Source organism: Felis catus, chromosome B4 (genome assembly GCF_018350175.1).
Source record: "Felis catus isolate Fca126 chromosome B4, F.catus_Fca126_mat1.0, whole genome shotgun sequence".
NCBI classification, from domain to species: domain Eukaryota; kingdom Metazoa; phylum Chordata; class Mammalia; order Carnivora; family Felidae; genus Felis; species Felis catus.
The window spans coordinates 105,738,934-105,764,583 of record NC_058374.1 but is presented as its reverse complement, the minus strand read 5'-3'; the positions used below and the strand labels follow the sequence as shown (position 1 = coordinate 105,764,583).

The 25,650-nt window shown below is 34.9% G+C and overlaps 1 protein-coding gene and 1 non-coding gene across 3 annotated transcripts in view; both read right to left on the bottom strand.

Annotated features, from left to right (window-relative positions):
• TMTC2 (transmembrane O-mannosyltransferase targeting cadherins 2) overlaps positions 1-25,650 on the bottom strand; it is a 404,748-nt gene that overhangs the window by 183,672 nt on the left and 195,426 nt on the right. For both annotated transcript variants that reach the window (XM_019835295.3, XM_023257281.2), the window contains exon 4: positions 6,523-6,637. In XM_019835295.3, the coding sequence (XP_019690854.1) occupies positions 6,523-6,637 (115 nt within the window). The remainder of the gene's footprint in view (positions 1-6,522; positions 6,638-25,650) is intronic.
• LOC111561620 lies at positions 10,853-10,999 on the bottom strand. The gene has a single exon (XR_002744244.2). It is a non-coding gene; the product is annotated as a U12 minor spliceosomal RNA (small nuclear RNA).

Sequence of the window (25,650 nt, the reverse complement as noted above, 5' to 3'; positions counted from 1 at the left end):
AATATTCTTTATATAATAGAAGTATGTCTTTATTCCTAGTTTATTCTAAGTCTGACTATTTATAAGTTTGTTTATTATTTATGAAACACATGTTGACCAAAAACCTTCCTGGAATTTCTAGAGATGATCATAATTTTTTTCTCTTCTGAATTTTTAAATTGAAAGAGTATAATAATTGAATTGTAATATGGAACATGCCATTATAAATCTTAGAATAAACCCCACCTGATAGCGATGTTTTAATCTTTAATATGCTACCACATTCACTCTATTAATCTTAGAGTATGTCTACATTTATATTCATAAGTATAACTGGTAGCCCTGTTATTTTGTTGTTTGTTTGCTTTTGGTGTGTGGGTTTGTTTTTTTTGGGGGGGGGGGTTGATGTTTGCTGTTGTTATTATTTTCATTATTCTCCTTTGTTTTTTGGTGTTAAATATAGTCAGACCTTTTGCCATCAGTTTATATAGCTTCACAAAAATAATGAGAAGTGTAACTGGTACAAGAAATAACTTCATTGATTGAAGATTTGATAGTACACATTTGTCAAATGCCTTAACTTTGTTCCTTTGGAGAAAACTCTTTCATATGGCTTTTAAAATTTTTTAAGGTTTTTGATTCCAATTGCCTACTTCTTGGGTTAATATTGATCATTTCTATTTTCGCAAAAAAAGCATTCATGTCACTAATATTTTCATATATATATAACTAATGTTTTGTTATTTTAAGCTTCCATACATCTGGTTGTAGCCTCTTTCTCATTCTCTTTTATCTACTTGAGGTTTTCTATTTGGTCATATACTATGCTTGCCCAAAACTGTTGATCTTTTAAAGAACATTCTCTTACACTTACTCATTACTTCCCAATGTTTCACCATAGTCTACTTCATTAACATTTTCTTTTTATTTCCTTAAATTATTTTATTGCTCCTCTCCTGGCTTCTCATATTAGATGATTACTTAGGTTCTTACAACATAGAATAAAACTGGCAACCAACTTATGGTGGCAAAATCTATTATCCACAGAAATGATCCCCTCTGTTATGTAAGATAATCAAGAATTGATTAAACCACATTAAATTTATTATCTGCACCCTGAAATTTAATACCTAATGAAATATTCAATGTTCTATTGAATTACTTGTTTAAATATCATTTGGAACAGACTGCTAGGGCAAACCTATAACAACAATGAAAGAACAATGAGTATTTTTCAGGCTAGAAATCAATTATATTTCAGAGACAGTGAGTAGTGCTGCTAGAAGGTTGAAAGTCGACTATATATTTATAAAATTTGACAGTATAAATCATTGAGCAATGGTCTATCTGCTTTATCCCTGAAATTTATTATACATGAAAAGAGAAACCAACATCATAATACAGATCTGTTACACTGGTCTTAAAATTACTTGTGTGAAGTAATGGATTTTAATAAATATAGCAAAATGAATAAAAGGCTGAATATAAGGCTATGCTTTCAATGCACCACATCTGTCACTCTTAAGAGTAGAATGGGGGTCTGGTGAAACGGGTGAAGGGGGTCAAAAGGTACAAACTTCTGCTTATAAAATATATTTGTCATGGGGATCCATTGTACAGCATGGTCACTATAGCTAATAACAATGTGTTACATATTTGAAAGTTGCAAAGAGAAATTTTCTAAGTAGCAGCTCTCATCACAAGAAAAAAAAAGTGTAACTATGTTTAGTGACAGCTAACTAGTCTTATTTGCTAAGTAGAAGCTCTCATCACAAGACAAAAAAAAAATTGTGAACATGTTTAGTGACAGCTAACTAGTCTTATTGTGGTGATTGGTTCAATACATACACATAATGAATCATGAGGTACACCTGAAACTAATGTTATATTTCAATTACATCTCAATTTTTTAAAGTAGAATTATGTACTGTTTCAAATTTCACATTATATGCTTATTATCTGTAAGCATGGATTGAAGTGATATCAAAACCTTACAATTAATGGATTTAGGCAATTTAAAACAATTTCTGCAGTACTTTCTTCTTGAAAGCAACTTTTAGCTCAGTTGTGCGAACTCATGATCCTTCTAACAAAATTCTACAGTAAAAGTTCAGTAAACTTAGTAACTGTCATTAAAAAATAATAATAACTGATACTCTTTATTAGATGTAATTACAGTTGTGTAGGGGTGCCTGGGTGGCTCAGTCGGTTAGGCGTCCGACTTCAGCTCAGGTCATGATCTTATGATTTGTGGGTTCGAGCCCCACGTTGGGTTCTGTGCTGACAGCTCAGAGCCTGGAGCCTGCTTTGGATTCTGTGTCTCCCTGAATCTCTGCCCCTCCCCTGCTTGCGCTCTGTCTCTGTCTCTTTGTCTCTCTCTCTTAAACATTAAAAAAAATTTTTTTTAAAGATGTAATTATAAGTATTTTATTTATATATGTAAAAGTAGTTAGAATTAAGTTTTTTCTTCTAGGTTTAAAAGAAATATACTGAGGTTATTTTTTTTTTCCCACACCCTTGGTTCATCTCTGCCAGCTTGAGAAGAAATACTATGACTGCATGGGTATAGAGTCAGAACATCTTAAGTTCAAATACTGGCTTTTCTTTCATTTGTGTGACCAACACAAATTACCTGAGTTTCATTTTCTTTATTTTGTAGGCCTCATTTGAAGCCAAGCTGTTATAACATATGTAAAGAACTAAGAGTGCTTAGCACATAGAAGTAATTCAGGTAATTATTAACAGAGAAAAAAATTAAAATTATTCCATCATTTTATAAATAGGCAATTGAACTTTATACATGCACCTCTCAGATATAACTTGATATTAATGCTACAGAAAAACATCCTCAAAGTTTTAAAATCTTTTAATGCAATGTTTCCTAAACTTCAGCTATAACCACCTATCATTTGTATTATTACTTACTTGATGTTTTTCCAAATCATCTTTTCTTCCTTCTATCCTCACCTAGAACATTTAGATGAGCTAGTTATATCTTTAAACTATAAACAGAAAAATAAAATTATAGGGATTAAAGATTATCTCTGACCTCCTAGAATCATCTTGTATCTGACCAGTGGTGGTGGACCTCACTTTGGTAATCAGTGTTCTGAAGTTACATAATAATGTATGTCTACAGATCATTTTCCTAATAAAAATTCCTAACACCATGAAGTTTTTTCAGTAGTTTCCAAAGCAGGTAGATTTATAAACATTGAAGGTGTTAAAAAGAAGAAAGAAAGAAAAAGAAAGAAGAAAGAAAGAAAGAAAGAAAGAAAGAAAGAAAGAAAGAAAGAAAGAAAAGAAAAGAAAAGAAAGAAAAGAAAAGAAAGAAGAAAAGAAAAAAAAGAAAAGAAAAAAATAAATAAATCTAGGTTACTGATTAAAAGTTAACTACAGGACCTAACAGGAGCTTACATGATTCCCAAAAGCTTCTAAAATTAATTAATAAAAATGGGCATTTAGTGCCAACGATATACTAGGTTCATTATTTCAGGCTTTGGTCATACACATCTTTAAGAGATATAACTGTAACTGAGGATATGAAATGTGATTAATAACTGCTACTACCATGAAGGAGTGATATAGGTTACATTAACTGATAAAACTGAGCAAAGCACATTTCTTTTCTTTCAAAACTGAAACAGAACAAGAAGAAATTTCTGTTTATCAGAGAAAATTACGGAATAAAAATAGCATATATACCTTAAAAGAAAAACTGTATTGTCAAATAGTCTCTAAATGGTCCATGAGAAAACTTGGCTTTTTTCCAAACTATGTAAATAGAAAAAACAAAACCAAAAACAAAAGTTTGCTCGTAAGGACATATAATACCAGACACATTTATAATATTACAGGTGGTAAGATATTTATCTTGGTGCATTTTATTAATGATTGATCAAAAATTAATGGGTAGCTCAGTCAGTTAAGTGTCCTACTCGTGGTTTTGGCTCAGGTCATGATCTCACGATTTGTGAGATTAAGCCCCACATCAGGCTCTGAGCTGACATCGTGGAGCCTGATTGGGATTCTCTCTTTCCCTCTCTCTCTGGCCCTCCCCCACTTGCACTCTCTCTCAAAATAAATTTAAAAGTTTTTTAAATAAAAAAAATAAAAATAAATCAATGAAGAATTCACTTCTTTTGAAATATAGTTATTTAGTATCAGAATTCTATCAAACACGTGGGCTTTATAATCCAATACTTTAAAATGATTGGTAACATTTCTTATGGAATTTAAGCCTCCCCATTTGACCTAACAGTTCAGTGTAGTTTAAAAAACCTGCCATGTTAATAAAAAATATTTTGGAACTATATATGGCATTTATGCTACATCTCACTTATAAATAAGGGGGGAAAAAAACGTTTTAATAACCACTTTTCCAGCAAGGATTTTTCATTTGGATTTGGGAGGTCTATCCATTCTGTAATAGTTCAAATATACAGCCACAGAGGAAGTTACAAGATGCAGGTTTTAAATTACATGTAAAGGGTATTTGTCTAATTGAATAAATTTCTCTTCTCAGCAAAGAGTAAGCCTAGATAGATACATTTCCTTCTTCTTTCAAGCCATGCCAGATACCACCAGGAGGTAGGTAACCTGAAACTACTAGCTGTAGGTTCTTTAAGAAAAAGAAAGACAAGCTCAGTGAAGAGGTTCTGGTTGTTCGGTTTACTCTGTCCTCTGAAAATCTGTGGGGCATGGGCACCAGAAGAAAACTGGATCCCTTATTACAAGACAAGGGGTCCCTGTGACAAAGTTACTTTCAGATGCAAAAAAAAAAAAAAAAAAAACCCAAAAAACATTGGTATACATGTATTAAACTGATAAGGTTCTTTTTTCATGAAATAAAAATACTGCTAATCACTAATAAAGTAACATCACATAATTTAGATGAGGTGGACATGGGGAAAGCCTTTGTAGGCGTATCTAGGTATACTCATTCAAGTAAAAAAAAAGATGGAAATACATATTTCATGAAAAATTATAGTAATATACAGGGTGAAGCAAGAAACAGTAGAAAGCAAGTATCAGGGAGAGTACAAACTGGAGAGGGTGTGCCCCATCTAAATGCATTCCAGGTAAAAACAGAAAACTGAACACTATTCACGTCAACACAAAACACATGCTGGCCTAATTTAGACCATAGGCCAGGAGGCTGAGATCCTGGTGTTAAAGTCTGGGAGTTTGAATACAAGGTAAATGTAGGAACAGGAAGTTAAACCAAGCTCACCTTGTCTACTTTTTCTTAAAAATCTAGATTTTTTTTTTGTTTATTTTTATTCATTTTCTATTTTTTCTGTCTGTTCACTTAGATTTAGCCAGTACAAAAGATTTAGATATAACCAGAATATAAACACATATTAAAACTTAAGTTGCCAAGTTAGTTTGATACTATCAGTATTACTTCATCCATTAAAGATAAGCAGTAGACATCTCACTATGTCTGGTCCCTTCCTACAGGGACTTGGTCCTCCTCCCAACCATTCGAACCATGGAGGCCCTGCCAAAGGAGGTGTCCTACTGCCCCTGCCACTCTGCCCCATGGTTTACTCAAGAGAGAACACACGACCCCAGAAGGGTCACTCAAAGATCTCTACCAGGATTAACAGAGACACCAAGGCAACCCCTTCTGAGATTGAAAAGGGTCATGACATTATGTCTATAAAGGTGTACAAGTTGTCTTTGCAACTGACAGAGCCCCACAGGGAGAGGAATGAACCCAAAGGAAACTGGATACAGAAAATGGAGACAAATTTCTGAAAGGTAAAGCACCTGGATCTAATTGTGCCTACGTTTAATCAACTCCAGAAATTTTCAATTATAGGAATTAATAAATTCTCTTTTGTGTTTAAGCAAATTTAGACCAAGTTTCTATTACTTGCAAACAAAAACGTGTCATAAATGTAAGAGACAAAGAAGGTATTTGGGTTTTGCATGTATGCATTAATATCTTACTGCATCCTCTTTCCAGGGAAAAACAGCAAATTTTTCCCCAAGGGATTTTTCTAACCTGACATAGACAGATACTCTGACTTAATTACCAGTACCTTTGCAGGGGGAGGGCTGTTAAACCACATTTTCTTATTTGACAACTCCCCAGATTTACTACACGTTCTATACATACTTTGACACAAACAATTCTTTGTTTGATAATAATGAAAATATTGATTATATGAAGTATCATACATAGCAACCTTATTTCCTGATCCCAACTAAGTGTTAATGGAACAAACTTCAAACAAACAAACAAACAAAACTGAAAGCATTTAAACCAATTTTTAGGTTATATATGAAGTACCATAGTACTTCAAGAAAATTCAACCATACTACATCAATAGACACGAATATTTGGGCCAATGCATAGGCCCAAAACAAAGAAATCACAAATACTAAGCACCTACTAGTCTCACAGGCATGATTAATGAAAAGACTGTTTCAGAAAAACAGCTATCATCATTTCCATTTCCAGCAGTTAAATCAATAGTCTCTCACCACAGGTTTCAAAGATGAAGCAAACCAGAGAAAGTAATGCATACTCACAAATTATAAAGCATGTCAGCCATGTTGCTACGGTAGTACAAAGCATTTCTATAGGCGCTTTCAGCTTCAGAAATTTTGCTCTGACTCTTCAGAACATTTCCAAGGTTACCCCATGCTGCCAAGAAGAGAAAGAAGTATTCAGGCTGAGCGTCAATCCAATTATACATGACATAATATCAGGGCGTCAGGAAGTACCACAGGGAGAGAAAACCTCCATAAAGCATTCTTAAGAAGGAAAAATTTATTTCCTTTATAATCCAACATTTCATCAAACCAGGAGATTAAATACAATCGAAGTCTTAAAAAAATTAAAGTAATTATTATGTCTCAAAGCTGATATACATATGCAGTTCATCATAAGGCCAAGAACAATGTTATCTTAAGATCATCTACAAAGACTTCAGGCTCTTTCAAATTTCAGTAGGGGTCTGCATGGCCTGAAATTATTGTAAACTTACTGAACCAGAACTGTAAGAAATCATCTTAAAATAAATAAAGATTTCCATTCAAATACGATAAAACTGAAAAATGACATAAGAGAACAGCATATAAAGCAAGATAACTAAGATCAAAGCTATAAAGAGGCTTAATCATCAGAAACATGACACTTCTTAAAACAGTTAAACATATATGGTTTATTCAGATATAATGTTCTTTTATATGCTCCTTGTTAATAAATTTATTTGTAGGAAAGCCAGTGTCTCAGTATTTTCACACATAATACTTTTTAAAAAATCTGTGTTTTGGGGTGCCTGGGTGGTTCAGTTGGTTAAGCGTCTGACTTCTGGTTCCGGCTCAGGTCATGATCTCACAGTTTTGTGAGTATGAGCCCCGCATCAGGCTCTGTGCTGGCAGCACGGAGCCCTGCTTGGGATTTTTTTTTCTCTCTCTCTCTCTGCCTCTGTCCTGCTCATGCTGTCTCTGTCTCAAAATAAAGAGGTACACTTTAAAAAAAATAAAAAATAAAAAAATATGTGTTTTCTCTTTGCTCTTTCTTTTTCACCCCAAGTAATCATGATGTTTCAACATTCAAAAGACCAAACCTACACTATTAACAACTGTCCGTACAGTCTGCAGACTTAGGACTCAAGCCTGGATGCTTCTGCTGCCTTTCTTCTTTACCGAAAGGAGAGGCGGTATTGAGTCCTAAAACCAGAGTCCTTCCCAGGCAGAGGGCAGGGATAAGAAGGCTTTTGTGTATCGAGAATATACTTATTTGGATAATTACTGACTTTATCTGAAGAATGAAAGGGGTTTGGCGGTATCAATTTTTAATGAATAAAAAAGTGTAGAATCTTTCAGTAATGAAGTTGCCTGTGTACCCTGCTAATTTAACACTGTGCCTTAATTTACTCGTCTGTAAAACAGGAAAAATAATTAGTATTTCATGGGTTTTGTGATAAGGATTAAAGGTGTTAAGACACGTGGCAAACACTTAACAAATATTTGCTATTATCATTAATATCATTGTGATTGGTGCTCTTTTGCAATTTACCATGTCAAGCATTGCTTATAGAAACAATGTCAAATATAACGCATTATATGCCATTATGTTATCTACAGAGAATAATAATCTTCTATATTTGGAAAGTCATATAACTCCTTTTTCCTCTGATGGAAAACAGAGTGAAAGCACTGCACTTACAATTACTCATCACTTAATAATGTCACATACCACACCACACCCTTGAAATGGATCGTCTCACTGAGCTCTCAACACCGACCTGTACATAAATACCCCATCTACTCTGTGAGTGAGGAAACAGACTCAGAGACACTAAAGAAGTTGCAAAGTTAAAACAAAAGCATTAGAGCAGGAATTCCAATCCAAGAGTGGTGGCTTCCAAACTTTTTCCACCATTCACCTAAGATTTTCATACCACATTTCATCTTTCACTGCAAACCAACTTTCACACACTACAAATCAGACCTTGGCATTATGAATCCATGAAAAATTGAATCCTTAAGCTGAAAGAGAAAACTTAGTTTTAAAATATTGTCGAATTAGCTTATAATATTGACATTTTATAATATTGAATTAGTTTATAAGTTTATAATAATTGTCAAATTACTTTATAATATCCAATAATATAATATTGGAATCAAATTCCAATATTAACTTCAGTAACAGGAAATATAGCAGGAAAAGCATATAGTAAAGTAAGTTATAATTATCTTCAAACTTAATAGGTATAATGTCACATGTATTTTAAATTTTTTTTTTCAACGTTTATTTATTTTTGGGACAGAGAGAGACACAGCATGAACGGGGGAGGGGCAGAGAGAGGGAGACACAGAATCGGAAACAGGCTCCAGGCTCTGAGCCATCAGCCCAGAGCCCGATGCGGGGCTCGAACTCAGGGACCGCGAGATCGTGACCTGGCTGAAGTGGGACGCTTAACCAACTGCGCCACCCAGGCGCCCCATATGTATTTTATATCCAGTCCTGCTTCTCCCACCATCACCATTACCAAATTAATAAAGTATGGATCTATGGAAACTTCTAATAGCCAGGTTGTTTTCAACCTACTTCACTTCTCTCAAAGTTCTGCTTTGATTGTGGCATTAGTGAATGAAAGTATATTTACATTGGAATCACTCCACAGAAATGCCTCCAAATATTAATTTAAGCATCAGGAAAGCACCATCATAATACTGTCTCATCCAACCCATACTCTTGGAACACAGACGCTGAACAAAAAACCAATGGCAAAGAACTGATTTGAATATTTTAAGGCATTTCTTTTCAGGAACTTACATCTCAATTAAATAATAAACTAACAAGTGTTTCTCTTTTTAATAGTCAACAGACATAGAGTTATACTCAGAATATGTTTCCTGAGTTGGTCATTTATTCATTTATGTACGTATCTAATTATTAAACAAATATTTGCTAGCACCTAGTCGGTGCCTGGGAACTTTATTAGGGGCTGGGTGCACAGACCCATACATACATACAAGTTCTCACCCACGTGGAGCTTATGTGTGAAGTGGCTTATGTGAAGAAGCTTATGTGAAGAGGAGTGGGGAAGGAGGACCACACCAGAGAATAAATGGGTTAACTTCAGATAATGCTAAGTGCTACAAACAAAATAAAACAAAGCTAGGTAGACTGAATGAGGCCAATTTATACAGATAATCTTAGACACGGGGAAATGTATGTGATATCTAAGGACTAAAAGATAAGGAGCTCAGCCTTACAAAGATTGGTGATGCCAGATAAGGGGAAGAGTAAAAGCAAAGGATCCAGGGTGGCTTCCACTGGGACAGGCAGCAAAAGAGATGGTTATTTCAAAGTGAGAATACAACTCAGAATTAAAAACCACCAGCAAGGTTATCTGTGGCAAAGCCACAATATAATACCATGTTTCTTGTTCTTTGTCCAGATGGAAGCCTCTCACATCTTTATGATTCAGTCATTGCCCTCGGTGACTGGGACAAGAAAAAGAAAATTCCCAAATCAAGCATATACTTGTATTTATTTTTTATTTTTTTATTTTTTAACGTTTATTTATTTTTGAGACAGAGAGAGACAGAGCATGAACAGGGGAGAGGCAGAGAGAGAGGGAGACACAGAATCTGAAACAGGCTCCAGGCTCTGAGCTGTCAGCACAGAGCCCGACGCGGGGCTCAAACTCACGGACCGCGAGATCGTGACCTGAGCCGAAGTCGGACGCTTAACCGACCAAGCCACCCAGGCGCCCCAAGCATATACTTTTAAAACAATTTTACCTACTTGTGGAACAAAGAGGAAGGAAGGAAAAAAGTGGGGGAGGGGGAGGGTAGACTTTGATGTCCTGAACTCATCAGACTCTCACCACCAGGCTATATTTTTCTATTATATATTACACATTCTTACAGAATACCAACTTGAGACAAGATTACTTTCAATCCATGATAAATGAGACAAAGCAAGATTACTTCATAATTTTACTAAACAGAAAAAAGAAAAAGGCCAGTGTACAACCCAAGAAACACCAAAAACATCCCTCTCTCTTCCTAAATGAATGGCCTCTTTATCCAGTCACAGAATTGATTCAGCATCCAATCTAGAGAACACCCTGCTTCTTTAGACGCTCTCCCAAATCACCCAACCAATATTCAAATTCTATGACACAACCTCAGGATGCCCATGATGTGGTGTTCCCTCAGTGCAAGTAGTAATTAAGCCAAATTCCTCACTATCACTGTGTTCCTGATGGTCTTAGGCTGAAAGGCATCACACTCAAATATGAAAACAATTCCTTTTCAAAATCCCCCCCCCCTTTTTTCCCCCTCAAACTCATTTATTACCTGCATACCAGTCTCCTCTTTCAGTGTTAAAGAAGAATGGACAGATCACCACTACCTGGCTTCCTGCAAAGTGGGCAGGTCACCTTAGGGCAAACTACCAGCTCAAATATTTGTCTCAAATTAGCAGTGAGCATTCGGGTGTCCCTCCAAATCATTATTTTCCTTAGTCATAAGTTTAAGGCATCAAAATCCCTTTTTTCTTAAATAACAGTTCTTCAGTACTGTGTTTACCAAAATACACTTTAGGTTTTAGGTGTTTGTTTGTTTGTTTGTTTTTTGGTGTAAAAACTGCTGTCACTATTTCCACACATTCAAATTTAAATATGATTAATTATTGCATCACTGCTACAAAAACTCAATGCTGGGGCTCCTGGGCAGCTCAGTCGGTTGAGTGTCCAATTTCGGCTTAGGTCATGATCTCATGGTTTGTGAGTTTGAGTCCTGCATTGGTTTCTGTGCTGACAGCTGGGAGCCTGGAGCCTGCTTCGGATTCCGTGTCTCCCTATCTCTCTCTGCCCCTCCCCTGCTCACACTCCATCTCTGTCTCTCAAAAACAAATAACCGTTAAAAAAAAATTAAAGAAAAAAACCCTCAATGCTAACATAAAGATCACTTCTAAATATATAAAACTATCTTATAGAATATGACCTAAAATTTAAAAATTCCACTGGGGTCAACTAAATAGTAATTATTTTCATAAAATGATCATTTATCGTATTTCAATAAAAAATTTTTAAAAATCAATGAATTAAAAAAAAACATTTAAAATTTAGCTATCACAGATATGGTTTAGAAGAAAACACATTGAAGTGAACTATAAAAAGTATATTTTAGGAGGGCTAACATCATGATTTCACAGCTATATAATTATCCTAAAGACTTAATCAGAGTAGCCATGGTTTTCTTGTTATTTTTTTTTTTTTTACTTAAATTTGATCATATCAACCAAGTCAACTTTTTTTTATATCAGATCAATTTTTAAATGTAGCTAGTCTGAGTAATTGAAACTACCCAAACTATCCAAACTTGAAAAATATGGAGAAATATTCTAAGGCTCATGGGTAGGACAATTTAACAAGATTAATATAACAATTAATTTTCCCAAAATTTATCTATAAATTCTAAGTAACTTCAATCAATATTTTTGCATTGTTTATTAGTATACTCAGAAAATGTATTCTAACCACAATCTAGGAGAAATATAAAACTTGAGTTTTATACCATATTTATCATATGCAAAGGTAAATTCCAGATAGCTTTAAAAGTTAAATGTGAAAAGATAAGGCTAACAAGGATATGTAAGAGAATATCTTGTGGAAGGAAAAGAGATTTCTTAGAAAGACCTTCAAATATAACTCAAAAGGTTTAAAAAATGATGAATATGAGTATCTCAAAATTAAAGACTTCTAATTATTGAGGGATAACAGGGACAAAGTTAAACATGCATTAATACATTAGGATAAGATATTTCAAACATTTAAATAAAAAGAAGAAAAAACTCCTAACAAAGCAACCAGAAAAAGATAAATCCAACAGAGAGGGGAAAAAGATGGGCAAAGGAAATGAACATAAATTAAAACAAAATAAGTAAGTTAAAGCATTTTAACTAATATCCAAATTCCTTAGCAATCCAGAGAAACATAAATGAGAACAATGAGATTTGAGACTGGCAATATTTAGAAAACCGGATAAAACCAAGTACTAGTGGGATTGTGGGGGAAGGCCCAGTGTACTATCTGGTGGCAGTGTAAGCCTGAGACAGCCATCCTGTTGGGCCATTTGACAGAACTCAGTCAAATCAACAAGATTCACCAAATCCAGGATAAGCCCTAACCAGCAATCCCATGGCCAAAGAAATGTTCATCGAAGAGAACACGTAAAAGGGTGTTTAATGCAAGCCTCTTAGTGTTGGCTGGTAGTGGAAAGCAATCAACATGTCCATCATGGGAGTACCACGTGGGAAATAAACTTCATGTATTACTATGCACAGGTGAGGACCAACAAACACCATATAAACACTGACACATGAATGGACCTTAAAAAGCCAACAAAGAATCAAAATATCAGGTGCATTCTGTGTCACAACACTAGCTATAAATGTTAAAAATTCATTTCACCCAAAATATCACTACACATTTTGCAAAGGCATACTACAAATCTAAGGATGAAAATCAAGTACATTAGAGCAGTTGTCTATGGTGCAAAGGGAAGATGAAGTTAGGAAGAGTTAATGGGAATAAACACATGAATAAAAGAGAGGAAACCTGAAGGGATTATCCTGGTCATGATCAAACTGGCCATGAACCTAGGAATATAATTAATCTAACTGTCTACAACTGGGTTAGGTGGAGAGGGGACACAGGGGAAATGGAGGGGAGGGAAGGAAAGGAAGGAAGAGAGAGAAGAAAAATTAAGGTCCCACATTCTTTTCAAATAGAGACAGGGTTATCCTATATCCTACTTAAGGAATAAAGAGTTTTAACATTCACTAAACTTTTTCTTGTACTAAGACAATCAGAAACAGATGTCTGGGATTATCTTCAAATTTTCACTTGGTAATTACACTTTGGCCCAACAGAACTAAAAGATCTTACATTTTCATTAATATTTAATGTCACTTACATTTTTTTTTACATTTTTAGGCCCATATATTTTAGTGATGCACTCATTTCATAAATGTACTTTTTTTAAAGTACAGTTTTATTGAAATAAAATTTCTGAAATTCATCCAAGAAATTATGATGAAGCCTAAAAAAATATCTCATTATTTTTAAAGTCCATACTTTAATAGACAGGGTACACACATGAAATCTAATTCACACTTTAAACTCTGAAGATAATATAATAAAGCTCTTCTTTGAAGTTCAAAAAATGTTAATTACTTATTTCTAAAATCTCTATGTAGTTTTAAAAAGTTCTTCCCAATAGCATCTCAAAATATTCAGAGTATTCATCTTATTTTTGTTATTTTACAAAATGAGTGTTATAAGAAACTGCTTTCATTTGAGAGAACTGCTGTCTCATCTCATGGCCTTACCCTGTAGTACTCTGAGCCTATGCAGAGGAAAAAGTGGAGGGAAGAGGAAGGAGAGAAGAAATTTTAAAATAGATTATGATAATAAAGATAATAAGAGTACTTCCATTATTTAAAGCTTACTATATGCTTTGACAGTGTCCAGAACTTAACCCAATAAAAACCTCTGAGGTATATTACTACACCCATTTCATTGATGAGAAAACAGGAGTTTAACTCCCTAAGTAGCAAAAAGTTATTGACAAGGCAAATCCAGATATTTCCATGCATCAGAATCTACTTAGAGATAAAGCTGTCTCACACTGTCAATATTGAGTTTGAATATAAAGTAGAATAACCTATTATAATACTCAATATTTTTACATATTTAATTGAGGGACTGGAGTATAATATGAAAACAAAATAAATTATTCAAATGAGTCATCAGCCCTCAGAACCACTAGGAGCAAAAACAATCCTCCAGGAACAATAAAGCTATCCTGTACCCATATTTCATAATGTATTTTTCATACCACAGAAAAATTAATGCCAAACAATATATTAAGTGTTTTACATTTCTTTGGGAATATAATTTTAAATATCACATTTTCCAGTTAACTTATTGGCAATAGAACATACTCTGTAAACAAAAGGTTGTTGCTCAAAGATGCTGGGGACTCGGGTACATTTATCAAGATCTTGTAAGTGCCCTGAAGATGCCTTGCACGGAACAGACATTTAAAAAGCATTGTTTTAACAAGCACATGATTTATTCCCCAGGACTAAGCATACAAGATGATTACATGAAGGGAAAGCAAACAGCTACTTCTCAGTATAAGAGAATCAGCTTTAGAAAATCTGACCTATGAAGTTATCTTATTTTCGAAAAGAAAACAAAATTTTTCTGTTGAAATATCAGGAAGTGAAGTAGTTAGAATAACTCTTAACATCTCAAGGGCCCTTCACATTGATATTCAACTGCATCTAAAAGGTATCCACTTACGAAGAAACTTGACCTTAATTCACAATGAAAGCTCCTCTTGTACTTAGTCCACAATCTGCCACAGTTTATTTTATGTTCCTTGAAAGGCAGAAGAACAATTAAATATTCCCATCTTGCTAAAGTTGTTCTAAAGAGAAAATCAAATGTGAGCTCCCTCTAGAAATGCTAAGTGATCTACAGCAATAAATACCTCCAATTTTTTTTTTCAAAACCCTCATTCAAATACATGGTATTTCTAAGTTCACAGACTAACTTCAAACTTACACTATTGCAATTTCCTATCTCTTGACAGATTTCACAAAATCCATGGAGGAAGATTTGAGCAATTTTTTCAAGGATATTTTCACTTTATACTAAAAGTCTGAAGACATGTATACTTACTTATCATAAAGGTTAAAATAATTTTCTTATGACTTTGGCATACAGCACTCTTCAAAAAATTAGCTAAGATGAACGACTCCCTTAATATTATGATTTAAATTTAAGTTACTTACCATTCAGGTCTACAGAAGCAATCATGCCTGAGAGTGATCACATCAGCATTTTCATTTCACTGGTGCAATGATCAGGGTCACCAAAATCATTAAGGACACTCACTTTGGACTTCTGCCCTCAGCTCTAACTTATTTTTACCTTAGAACTTTAATATAGGTCTTTAGACTCTATCTCAAAACTTGAGTTCTATGTAAAGATCTGGCAGAATTGAAACATTTAACTACAAAAAATAAGGTAATAAATCCTCAATTTTGTTTCCTCCAATATGAGTTACCTGTTTGAAATCTGAATGCTAACCACCAAAAAGGGTTAAAAAATTGAAATCTTGCCAGTTATCAAAGCCGGACCAGGTGCAAAATAAAATAAATACAGTAATGCCTAATGTGTCTGGTAAGAATTATGTCCATTCAGATGACAGGCCTAAATGTTGTGTATATATTAACTCTTAATCCATATAATAAAGAAGATTATCATCAGTTAATCCTAGAGGAGGAAACTGAGTCTCAGGGAAGTCAAGTGACCTGTATAAACTAATAAAGGTAAAAGTTATGTCTGTCTCATTCCAAAGCCCTTGCTTATAATCACTATGGAACACAGGACTTTAGGTAAATTCCCCAAAATGGGATTACCAAAGATATAACTTAAGTATCATTTTAAGTTATAAAGGTTAATTATGTTAAACTTTCTCACTTTAAAGAGGGGGAAAGAAAACTGCCAAAGGAGAATTACAAAGAGCCACGTAACTGCATGGAACTTGCAATAAATGCAATATATATATAATATTATATGTATATATATATGTATATATATATATATATATATTGCAATGTATATATATAAATGCAATATGTATTATATATATATATATATATATTATATGTATATATATTTTAAACTACACTCCTTCCATTAGTAAAGACCATAAGGGAGTCAACATTTGTAGCCTGGGCTTTTTACTAATTATTGATAGTCACTCCAGGGAAATAAAAGTCCTTATAAGACAACAAGAACTTATTTTTCCTATAGTAACGAAACCTTGAATTATTACAAGAAAGAACATATTAAGTGGGTAAAAGAAAAGAAACTGTCTAGTTAAGATGTAAAGTGAAAAAGCAGACATAATGTAAAGACTATGATTCATAGGATACCAGAATTCATACCATATACTTTTATGTAATTCTAATTATAGCAATTTTATAATATGCAATTATTTCCTCGTAGTTCTGTATCTTTAGTTACTTCGGATGAACCTGAAACTAAATTTATTCCTATAAAGAAAAAAACAAGTATTAAAAGTGACATGGTAAAATTTAGTAGCCCAATAACATGTTAACACTGTCCTGAAAACATTGTTAGTCACTAGAATATCTATGTGCATAGTACAATATCCACATATAAAATTCAGAGCAGGTTTTTGCATTTCAACACATTTAGAGTTGTTCCTTAGCATCTTAGCATCTGTCATCTCTACCACATTCCTGACACTGATGATGGGCCACCCCCATATCTATAGCCCAGTGTCTGTTACCAGTTCCACTTGTGATCTGCGCTGCTGGGTCTCCCCTGTGCCTGCCTTTATTCATGAACTTCTCTCATCTGTGGTCAGAAGTTTTCCCATGGACTCTACATTAAAACAAAACAAAAAATCTGCTCTATATCCCTTTCTAATGGCAATGTGCTGTCTGCAAAGTTTCAGAATAACTAACCCACGGTACTATAATAATATCATAGTAAATACAACTGCATTTAGAAGTGTAATGAATTTGGAAGCACCTAAACCTTGAGTTTCTCCTCAGATCTTAAAAACAGACCCTTTTGAGCCTGTCACACTGTTAAAAGCAGACAACAAAAACACTTGGTGAATATATAATCCCGCACACCACATACAGTGACCCTGTTTACGTAACAGGCTACTGATTCAGTGCAGGCTTTTTAGAAATTCCTCAAATCTGACTGATCTCTCATGAAGTCAGACTGAGACTGTGAAGTTGTTCAATGGGCACCTTTAGATTGATTATAAAGAGTGGCTGAGTTGCTTCTGATTTTGTATCAGAAAGAGAAATGTCCCAAAGAATCCCTTGCTTCTATCATGGGTGCCATTGTCTGAGTCTGGCTCAGGTCTGAAAGATGAAAAATGCTTAGGAAAGCCAAGAGTTTTTAAACAACAATATCGGGGTGCCTGGGTGGCGCAGTCGGTTAAGCGTCCGACTTCAACCAGGTCACGATCTCGCGGTCCGTGAGTTCGAGCCCCGCGTCAGGCTCTGGGCTGATGGCTCAGAGCCTGGAGCCTGTTTCCGATTCTGTGTCTCCCTCTCTCTCTGCCCCTCCCCCGTTCATGCTCTGTCTCTCTCTGTCCCAAAAATAAATAAATGTTGAAAAAAAAAAAAAGTTTAAACAACAATATCAAGAATCCTAAACAACTCCAGGGGGGAGAAAGAGAATCCTTTTATTTATTTACAAGGGGATCTTTTGTTCTCCTTTTTTAAATTTTTTTTAAATGTTCATTTATTTTTGAGAGAGAGAAAGAACAGTAGCGGGGGTGGGGCAGAGAGACAAGGAGACACAGACTCCAAAGCAGGTTCCATCCAGGCTGGGAGCTGTCAGCACAGAGCCCAAGGTGGGCTGGAATCCAAGAGCCTTGAGATCATGACCTGAGCTGAAGTCAGTTGCTTAACCAACTGAGCCACAAACGCATCCCTCCTTTGTTCTCTTAAAATCGAATCTCATAATCTGCTTTATCTCATAGTGAATCCTGTCATCATTGAATGATGATGCCATCAAATGGCCCAGGTTAGTTTCCTACTAATGGTCACTAAAAGGAATTCGATGTGGAAATGTAAAACAAAATACCCGAAACCAAAGTTTTAGTAGAGTCCTGTTACCAATTAGATCTGGGTATACTCAAGTAAATTACTCGAATCTTCCATTTCTTATTAGCAATAGTAAAAGCTGTAATTTAGCAAGCTTGAATTGTGGGCCACACCCTGGCCTGGATATGCTACACACACCCTGTGTGGTACTGCACACTCACTATACAGATCAGCAACTTGAGTTTCAGAGGGGTTGTGATAACACTATAAGAATAATGAAAACAGCTATTAAGAGCCTGGGTTAAGATTAGGTTGCACACCTACCTTACTGCAAAATCTGCACTTTTTGCCATGCTATTTCTCCTTAAGCATTCTGCCTCTCAATTTTTCATCTGTGAAACAGGTGTAAAGATGCTTGCCCAAGTTAAACTCCAGCATGACTGAGATGAAATAAGAGATACATATTCTGAAAAGTACATTATTATGGAAAAGGAATGGTATTTCATTATCATCTATTAGAAACATAACTAATTAGATATACACTTTTATAGGACGTCTCCTATATTCAGGATCTCTGAGTGTGCCATTGAGAACTATATTGCCAAGTAAATCCAGGCCAACAAAAACAAAACTCAAAGTTTTGAAAATCGTCAAGTTCATATGTTATCCAAAAAAATCTGCTTCTAAATAAAAACATAGTACATCCCAAATATAGTGTATCAGGACACTATTTCATACCTTACATTAGCCTCTCTATATTAATTTTTGACAGTCACTTTTATCAACTCAGCAGCTAGTACTAAACATTGCAAAAGTAGAGTTAATACTAGGGAAAAGGGGCTTTAAAAATATAATTAGTAAAAATACAAATTTCAATAACCCATGTGAGTAAAAAATATTTATGCATGCTAATAAGAAAAAAAACAATTATCTATTGAACATGAAATCTCTAAAAACACTAATTACCTTTGCTATATGCACAAATCTTGGGCAACTATCATTTTAAAGTATTTTCCTGTACTTTCAGCTGACTATAACAACAGAATAGAGGGAGGTTAATTGTCTTTGCCTTTTTTTCTGTACAGTTCATGAGATAAAGGTTCTTTTTTTTTTAATTTTTTTTTCAATGTTTATTTATTTTTGGGACAGAGAGAGACAGAGCATGAACGGGGGAGGGGCAGAGAGAGAGGGAGACACAGAATCGGAAGCAGGCTCCAGGCTCCGAGCCATCAGCCCAGAGCCCGACGCGGGGCTCGAACTCACGGACCGCGAGATCGTGACCTGGCTGAAGTCGGACGCTTAACCGACTGCGCCACCCAGGCGCCCCGAGATAAAGGTTCTTTAAAAAGGCTACACAGCAGAGCGCCTGGGTGCCCGGAGATAAAGGTTCTTTAAAAAGGCTACACAGCAGGGCGCCTGGGTGCCCGGAGATAAAGGTTCTTTAAAAAGGCTACACAGCAGGGTGCCTGGGTGGCTCAGTGGGTTAAGTGTCCGACTTCAGCCAGGTCAGGATCTCGCGGTCCGTGAGTTCGAGCCCCGCGTCGGGCTCTGGGCTGATGGCTCAGAGCCTGGAGCCTGTTTCTGATTCTGTGTCTCCCTCTCTCTCTGCCCCTCCCTCGTTCATGCTCTGTCTCTCTCTGTCCCAAAAATAAATAAACATTGAAAAAAAATTAAAAAAAAAAAAAAAAAAAGGCTACACAGCAAATACTTCAGGCATTTTTGCATCACTTGAAAAACATGATATTGAAACGAAGAATGCTATTTCTTGTTTAACAGACTTAAATGTACAATCCAGAACACTGTACTTCCAAACAGTGAAAGCAATCTATTACACACAAGGGTAAAATAAATAGGAAGAATCCGAAGGGTCAATGCACTAAATGACATTATCACATCAAGTGAGGTATATAAGAAAGAGAAGGGCTGGTTTAGTCTCCGGAAGTTCTAATCTTAACTAGCTGGCATCACAGCAGGAGATTCTCAGAGGCTATTACAGGACCTTTTGCAACAAACACATCCACTGGGCACATATGAGTGATTAATGAACATTACGACCTGATGATTAGATTATGTGGTTTGGGGGACATAAATCTGTATTATTTTATCCATGAGTCTTAAAGTAATATTGACATGCAAACTAATTACATGTCAAGTTGATTAAACCCATAGAGAAGCTATATTTTTTAAAATTTTTAAATATTTTTTTTTAAGTTTATTTTGAGAGCAGAGAGAAAAGCATGCACGTGTACAAGTGGGGGAGGAGCAGTGAGAAGGAGAGACAGAATCCCAAGCAGGCTCTGCAGCATGTGGGGCTCGAACTCATGAACTGTGAGAGCATGACCTGAGCTGAGATCAAGAGCCAGACACTTAACCAATTGAGACACGAGTGCCCAGAGAAGCTGTATTTTCCTATCAAATAATCAGAATTGAGGTTAGGATACACTTTTTTAAATCCAACCTTTTAAGTTAAAACCTCAAAAGTAAGTATCTACTCTAGGTTCAATTTGGGAATGAGAACCAGTAGCCACAACCAAAGCATGATAGGCCTCAGAGCAAAGCACCACATAACCTCTTACTTCTAGAATCACATCCTAGAGCAAAGAGGCATGGCACAGGAAGGACTTTAGGGATGGTATCGCCTGCCCTCAAAAATGATCTAAAAATCATTATCCTAATGTGGAACAACAAAATATACTTTAAAATCCCGTATCACTGCTTCCAAATAATAGAGTTTCAAAAGCAAAAGTAGTCTCAAATATATCATTTATTTTTTTTTAATTTTTTAATGTTTATTTATATTTGAAAGAGAGAGAGAGAGCAAACAAGCGCACAAGTGGTGGAGTTGCAGAGAAAGAGGGAGACACAGAATCCGAGCTGTCAGCACAGAGCCCAACGCGAGGCTCGGACCCACAAACTATGAGATCATGACCTGAGCTGAAGTCGGAAGCTTAACCGGCTGAGCCACCCAAGCGCCCCTCAAATATATCATTTAGACTGAAGATCAGAAAATACAGAATACAAAGATTTGTACAATGTCATTAATTAATATGCTCATATTTTCATTACATAAGCCCAGAAACTCACTTCTACTTTAAAACTGTTTCAACACTCATACAAATACAGACAACACTATTCAATCTTAACCACTAGGGTGAACATGACTTGAAGCCAGCCTTGGAAAATATTCAGATTATTAAAAACAGAGTTAAGTAGAGAAATGAGGTATTATATATCAGTATTGCACACCACCAAAGTGTATTTGTAAGACTCAGAGAGTAAGCCAACTGATGAAGTAAAAACAGATAATCTATCAACACATCAGAGACCTTCTGGTCTTTGCTGGTTGTCTCATGATATATAATTGAAGAAATTTACTCCCTTTCCCCAAGAGAAGAGAAGAAAGAAGAAAAACGATTTCTCGCATTTATTTTAGAAGCTCCCAGTTGCAATACACAGAGCCCCAAACATTATAAAACTGTGAGCTTCCTCTCCCATCCAGAAGAACTGCACTCACAGAAACAGTGCATTGACATCTCAGTAATCCCTATTTTTGTCAAAATGTGACTCTCAGCTGTTTTACTAAATATCTCATCCAGTTCCTTCTCTCTAAATTTAAAATCCCTAGAAAGTTTCCTAATTAACATGTATGTCTACACTCCTTCCAAAAAAGATATTAATGTTGATATTTTAATATAATATCCTGCGGCGTTTTACATAAAAGAATTGAATTATGCTGTTTAAGATGACTGAATGAATGTTCAGAGTGGCAGCTAGTATTATTGGGAATTAGAATCCTAAACTCCTAAATGTATGACACAATAAAGCCTCTAATATAGCTCTGCCTTCCAGATGGTCTTTTTTTTTTTTAATTTCTCTCTACTATTTAATCAAATTGGATTATGGTTTCTTACTTGGAAAACAATATTATTATCTTTTAAATCAAAACTTTTAATATGTTTTATCCTTATTTAATTTTTAGTACACTAGTTAATATGTATATTCCTGCTAGATCCCCCTGGCTGGTAATATTCATATTCCAAAATAACATACAAGTTTAATACTAATATGCAAAGCTAAAAAGATGAGATTTCTAATTTAATACCTGTATGTAAAAATAGGGCTCACACTTTGTCTTGGCCATCTTCCCAATAGAATGATATATAAACATTCTCCTACAACTAACCCTTTTTCAAAAATTATCATAAGAGTTGGAATATCTCAGATTTTTCCATAATCCCGTGAGACTTAACTGAAATCTTTTAAATCCATGATCACCAGTGATGGGTGGATAGGGGTATATGCGTAATAAAGGCTGAACTAAAAAACATGTTCTGTTTGTTTTCTTAAAAGTCTGCAGTATCTGCGACATTATCTGTAACTTCTTATTACGCCAGGAAACAAATATATTTTACCCCTCTGTGATTTATAACAGTTAAATACCTCTAATTTCATTTTGTATTAGATAGTGCCCTGATATACTTGTCAGCTTTAGTAGCTTGGTTCTCTTTTGTTAAAAGAGAATTTAAAATTTCAAAAATACTAGTTTAAGACTAAACAAATGACTCTATGCTCAAAAATAACTTGTAATACAGCTAACCATTTCTTAATAGATGCCAGATTTGAAATCCTTTCTCAGCCTCCCCATCCTGGCAGCAGGTGGAACGCAATGTCCAGACATCCCCTCCTTGTACAGAATGCATAAAAATGCTAGATCAAAAAATAAAAATATTTGTTAAGGGATGTATTAGTTGGTAGGAAAGTTAAGGGGAATCCCTAGGTCTAGAAACTGCTTGCAAGCAGGAATCCATAAGGGTAAACAGCTCTGAGGATGTCATTCACTCTGCATATGTGACGTTATGATGAACGAGGCCTTGGGCTTTAATCAGCTTTAAGTGAGAGTTCAGATTGCAGAAACCACATAAACTCAAGCCCCTGAAAGCAAACAGCCTAAAGAGATGAACTAGACAAAATCAAACAAACGAGCAAAAAAAAAAAAAAAAAAAAAAAAACCTCAGAGGAGAAGGCAAATGCATTCTCTGTCAAAAATATCTGGACAAACAGAAAAAAAAGAATAAAAAAATTCCCTGGGAATTCCTATACATAAATCCACCTTCACAAAGTTTGGGGCAACACAACATCTGTTGTTCAAATCCTCTCAAAGTAAAAATATGTTTTAAACTAATCTTGCAACAGAGATTTCCAAAAAGATAGTGTGAGAACATTATGTATAGCTTTGTGCAAATAAATTTGAAACTAGTTAAACTGAACAAGATCCAGGAAGAAAAAAAAATCCTGAAATCGATCCAAAAGTCAATCTTAAATGTTTTCAAAATCATGGAAGAAATGAAGAAAGTAGAATAAATTATGTCCACCTATAAACAAAACCTCAGGCTCAGCCAGGTTTGCAGGTACATTCTGCCAATTACAAAGAAAAAGGTAACTCTAGTTTTACTCAAAATCTTTCAGCAAACACAAAAGAAGTAATACTCCCAAACTGATTCTGAAAGATTAATTGATTCTAAAACCAGAATACGATAGCACAGATCCGAATTGCCAATCTCATTCAGGAACATGGGTAAAAAACAAATTTAGAAGAATATAAAAATGATAACACATTAGAATTCTTGGGTTTACTCCACAAATGCAAAGTACATTCATTAGAAAATCTATTAATATAAATCATCAAATTAACAGATTGAGTGGGGGGAAATCTGTGACATTATCAATATTAATTCCTAAAAACAAACCTTAAGCTAGAAATAAGAAGAAAACTCTACAGATAAGAGCATCTACAGAAAAACCTGCAGAATGCCCGTAATTAATGGTGAAATACTAAAAACATCCTTTTGTGAACAAGAATGAGACAAAAAATTTGCTGTTGTCACTTCTGTTTAACATTGTAATGGAGGTTCTAGCATAAAAGAAATTAATCAAAAGAAACAAAACTGAAAAAAGACGAATGGGGGAAGGTCTTCAAAGATACTGGTCTAATGTGTTCTTAAGCTGTGAAATGGCTACTTGTTTTGGTAGTATTCTTTAAACAGTATGTATATACATTTCTCATCTTTTCAGATATATTTAGGAAAAGCAAAAATGTTTGCATTTTAAGTATCAATCACAAAAACTAGTATGGAAATCAGAATAATTTAACTTGATATTTGTTTTAATAACGTGCTAGTTTGAATTCCTTTGAAATATAGCCACTGGTAAAATGTATTCAATCTAAGGCAATGTTAATTTTAGGTTTTAGAGTTTTCAAAAGCCCATAAAGATTCGAAAAGTTTTGTTATGGATAATTTTAAAGACAGGGTAAGTAGTGTGTCACCTGCTTCATATTGTGGTCCAGTATTTTTTTTTCCCCCATACAACTGTACTTGGGGTCATGAGAGCTGGAACTAAAGAAAAGATTTATATGTCACTTCCGTTCTTAGAGGCAAGGAAACCTGATGCTTTGGAACGTCTGTAGCTATCCCATCCCAACTAGAAAGCAACCACTGATTCCTTCAAAACTCAAATGTTTTAAACTGGCCTTATTTTTTAACAATTTAACATATTTATTTTTTAAAATACTTTGGTTGAGCTAATGAGACATTTTCCTTTTATTCTTGCCACTCCTGTTATTTTATATTTTAATTTTCTACTCAAGAGAGAAGAGATGGATTGAGGTGAAGCCACATAGAATTTCTCTACTCTGTGGAAGCCTGAATTAACTTTGTAGTATTTTTCTCACAATCAGCCTTTCCTGGTGCTTTTTGCTAGCTCTCTCCTATCACCTCTCTCTGTTAAAAGTGAAAATCTGTATTTTACAGCTTTTTAACCCAGGCCAGCTGGTCTTAAGTAAAATGCTACACTCATTGCCCTTCCTGACTTTACTGCTAAATTTTATTTTTTTATAAAAATTTAAACCCCTTTTAAAATATTTTCATCTTACTTCAGAAATAACAAAATAAATTACCGAAGAAATACGGGAACATTTACTATACAATTTCAGTGTTAGCTGTTTAAATGCTAGCAGTTCACCACAATTAAAGAAGACATTCAACTAGAGGTAAACAAAAACTCAGACCATAAAATCTACAATGAATTAGTCAAGTTTCACATGACTTGAAGGTTTAGATTTCACTTAAATTATGAGTTGTTTCCTACGTAAAATGCTATTCCCTCAACACACTTGCTGCTTGAAATCAGAAACTACATGGGGTTGAAACAGCACTATCAGTTTTACATAATTCCAGGAAGAAAGAAAAACTGTCAAACTCCGTATGGCTGCAACAACTATTTTCTATCCTTTTCAATATCAAAATGGGCAGTGTTTGTCATGTGCATAAAGAGGAACTGAATATAGAACCCTTGGGTAATCACCTTTAGAGTTTTAAATACGTGTGTCATTAAATATACATCACTTATATCATTTCACATATTTACATTAGAAACAGACATTAAGGGGCGCCTGGGTGGCACAGTCGGTTAAGCGTCCGACTTCAGCCAGGTCACGATCTCACGATCTCACGGTC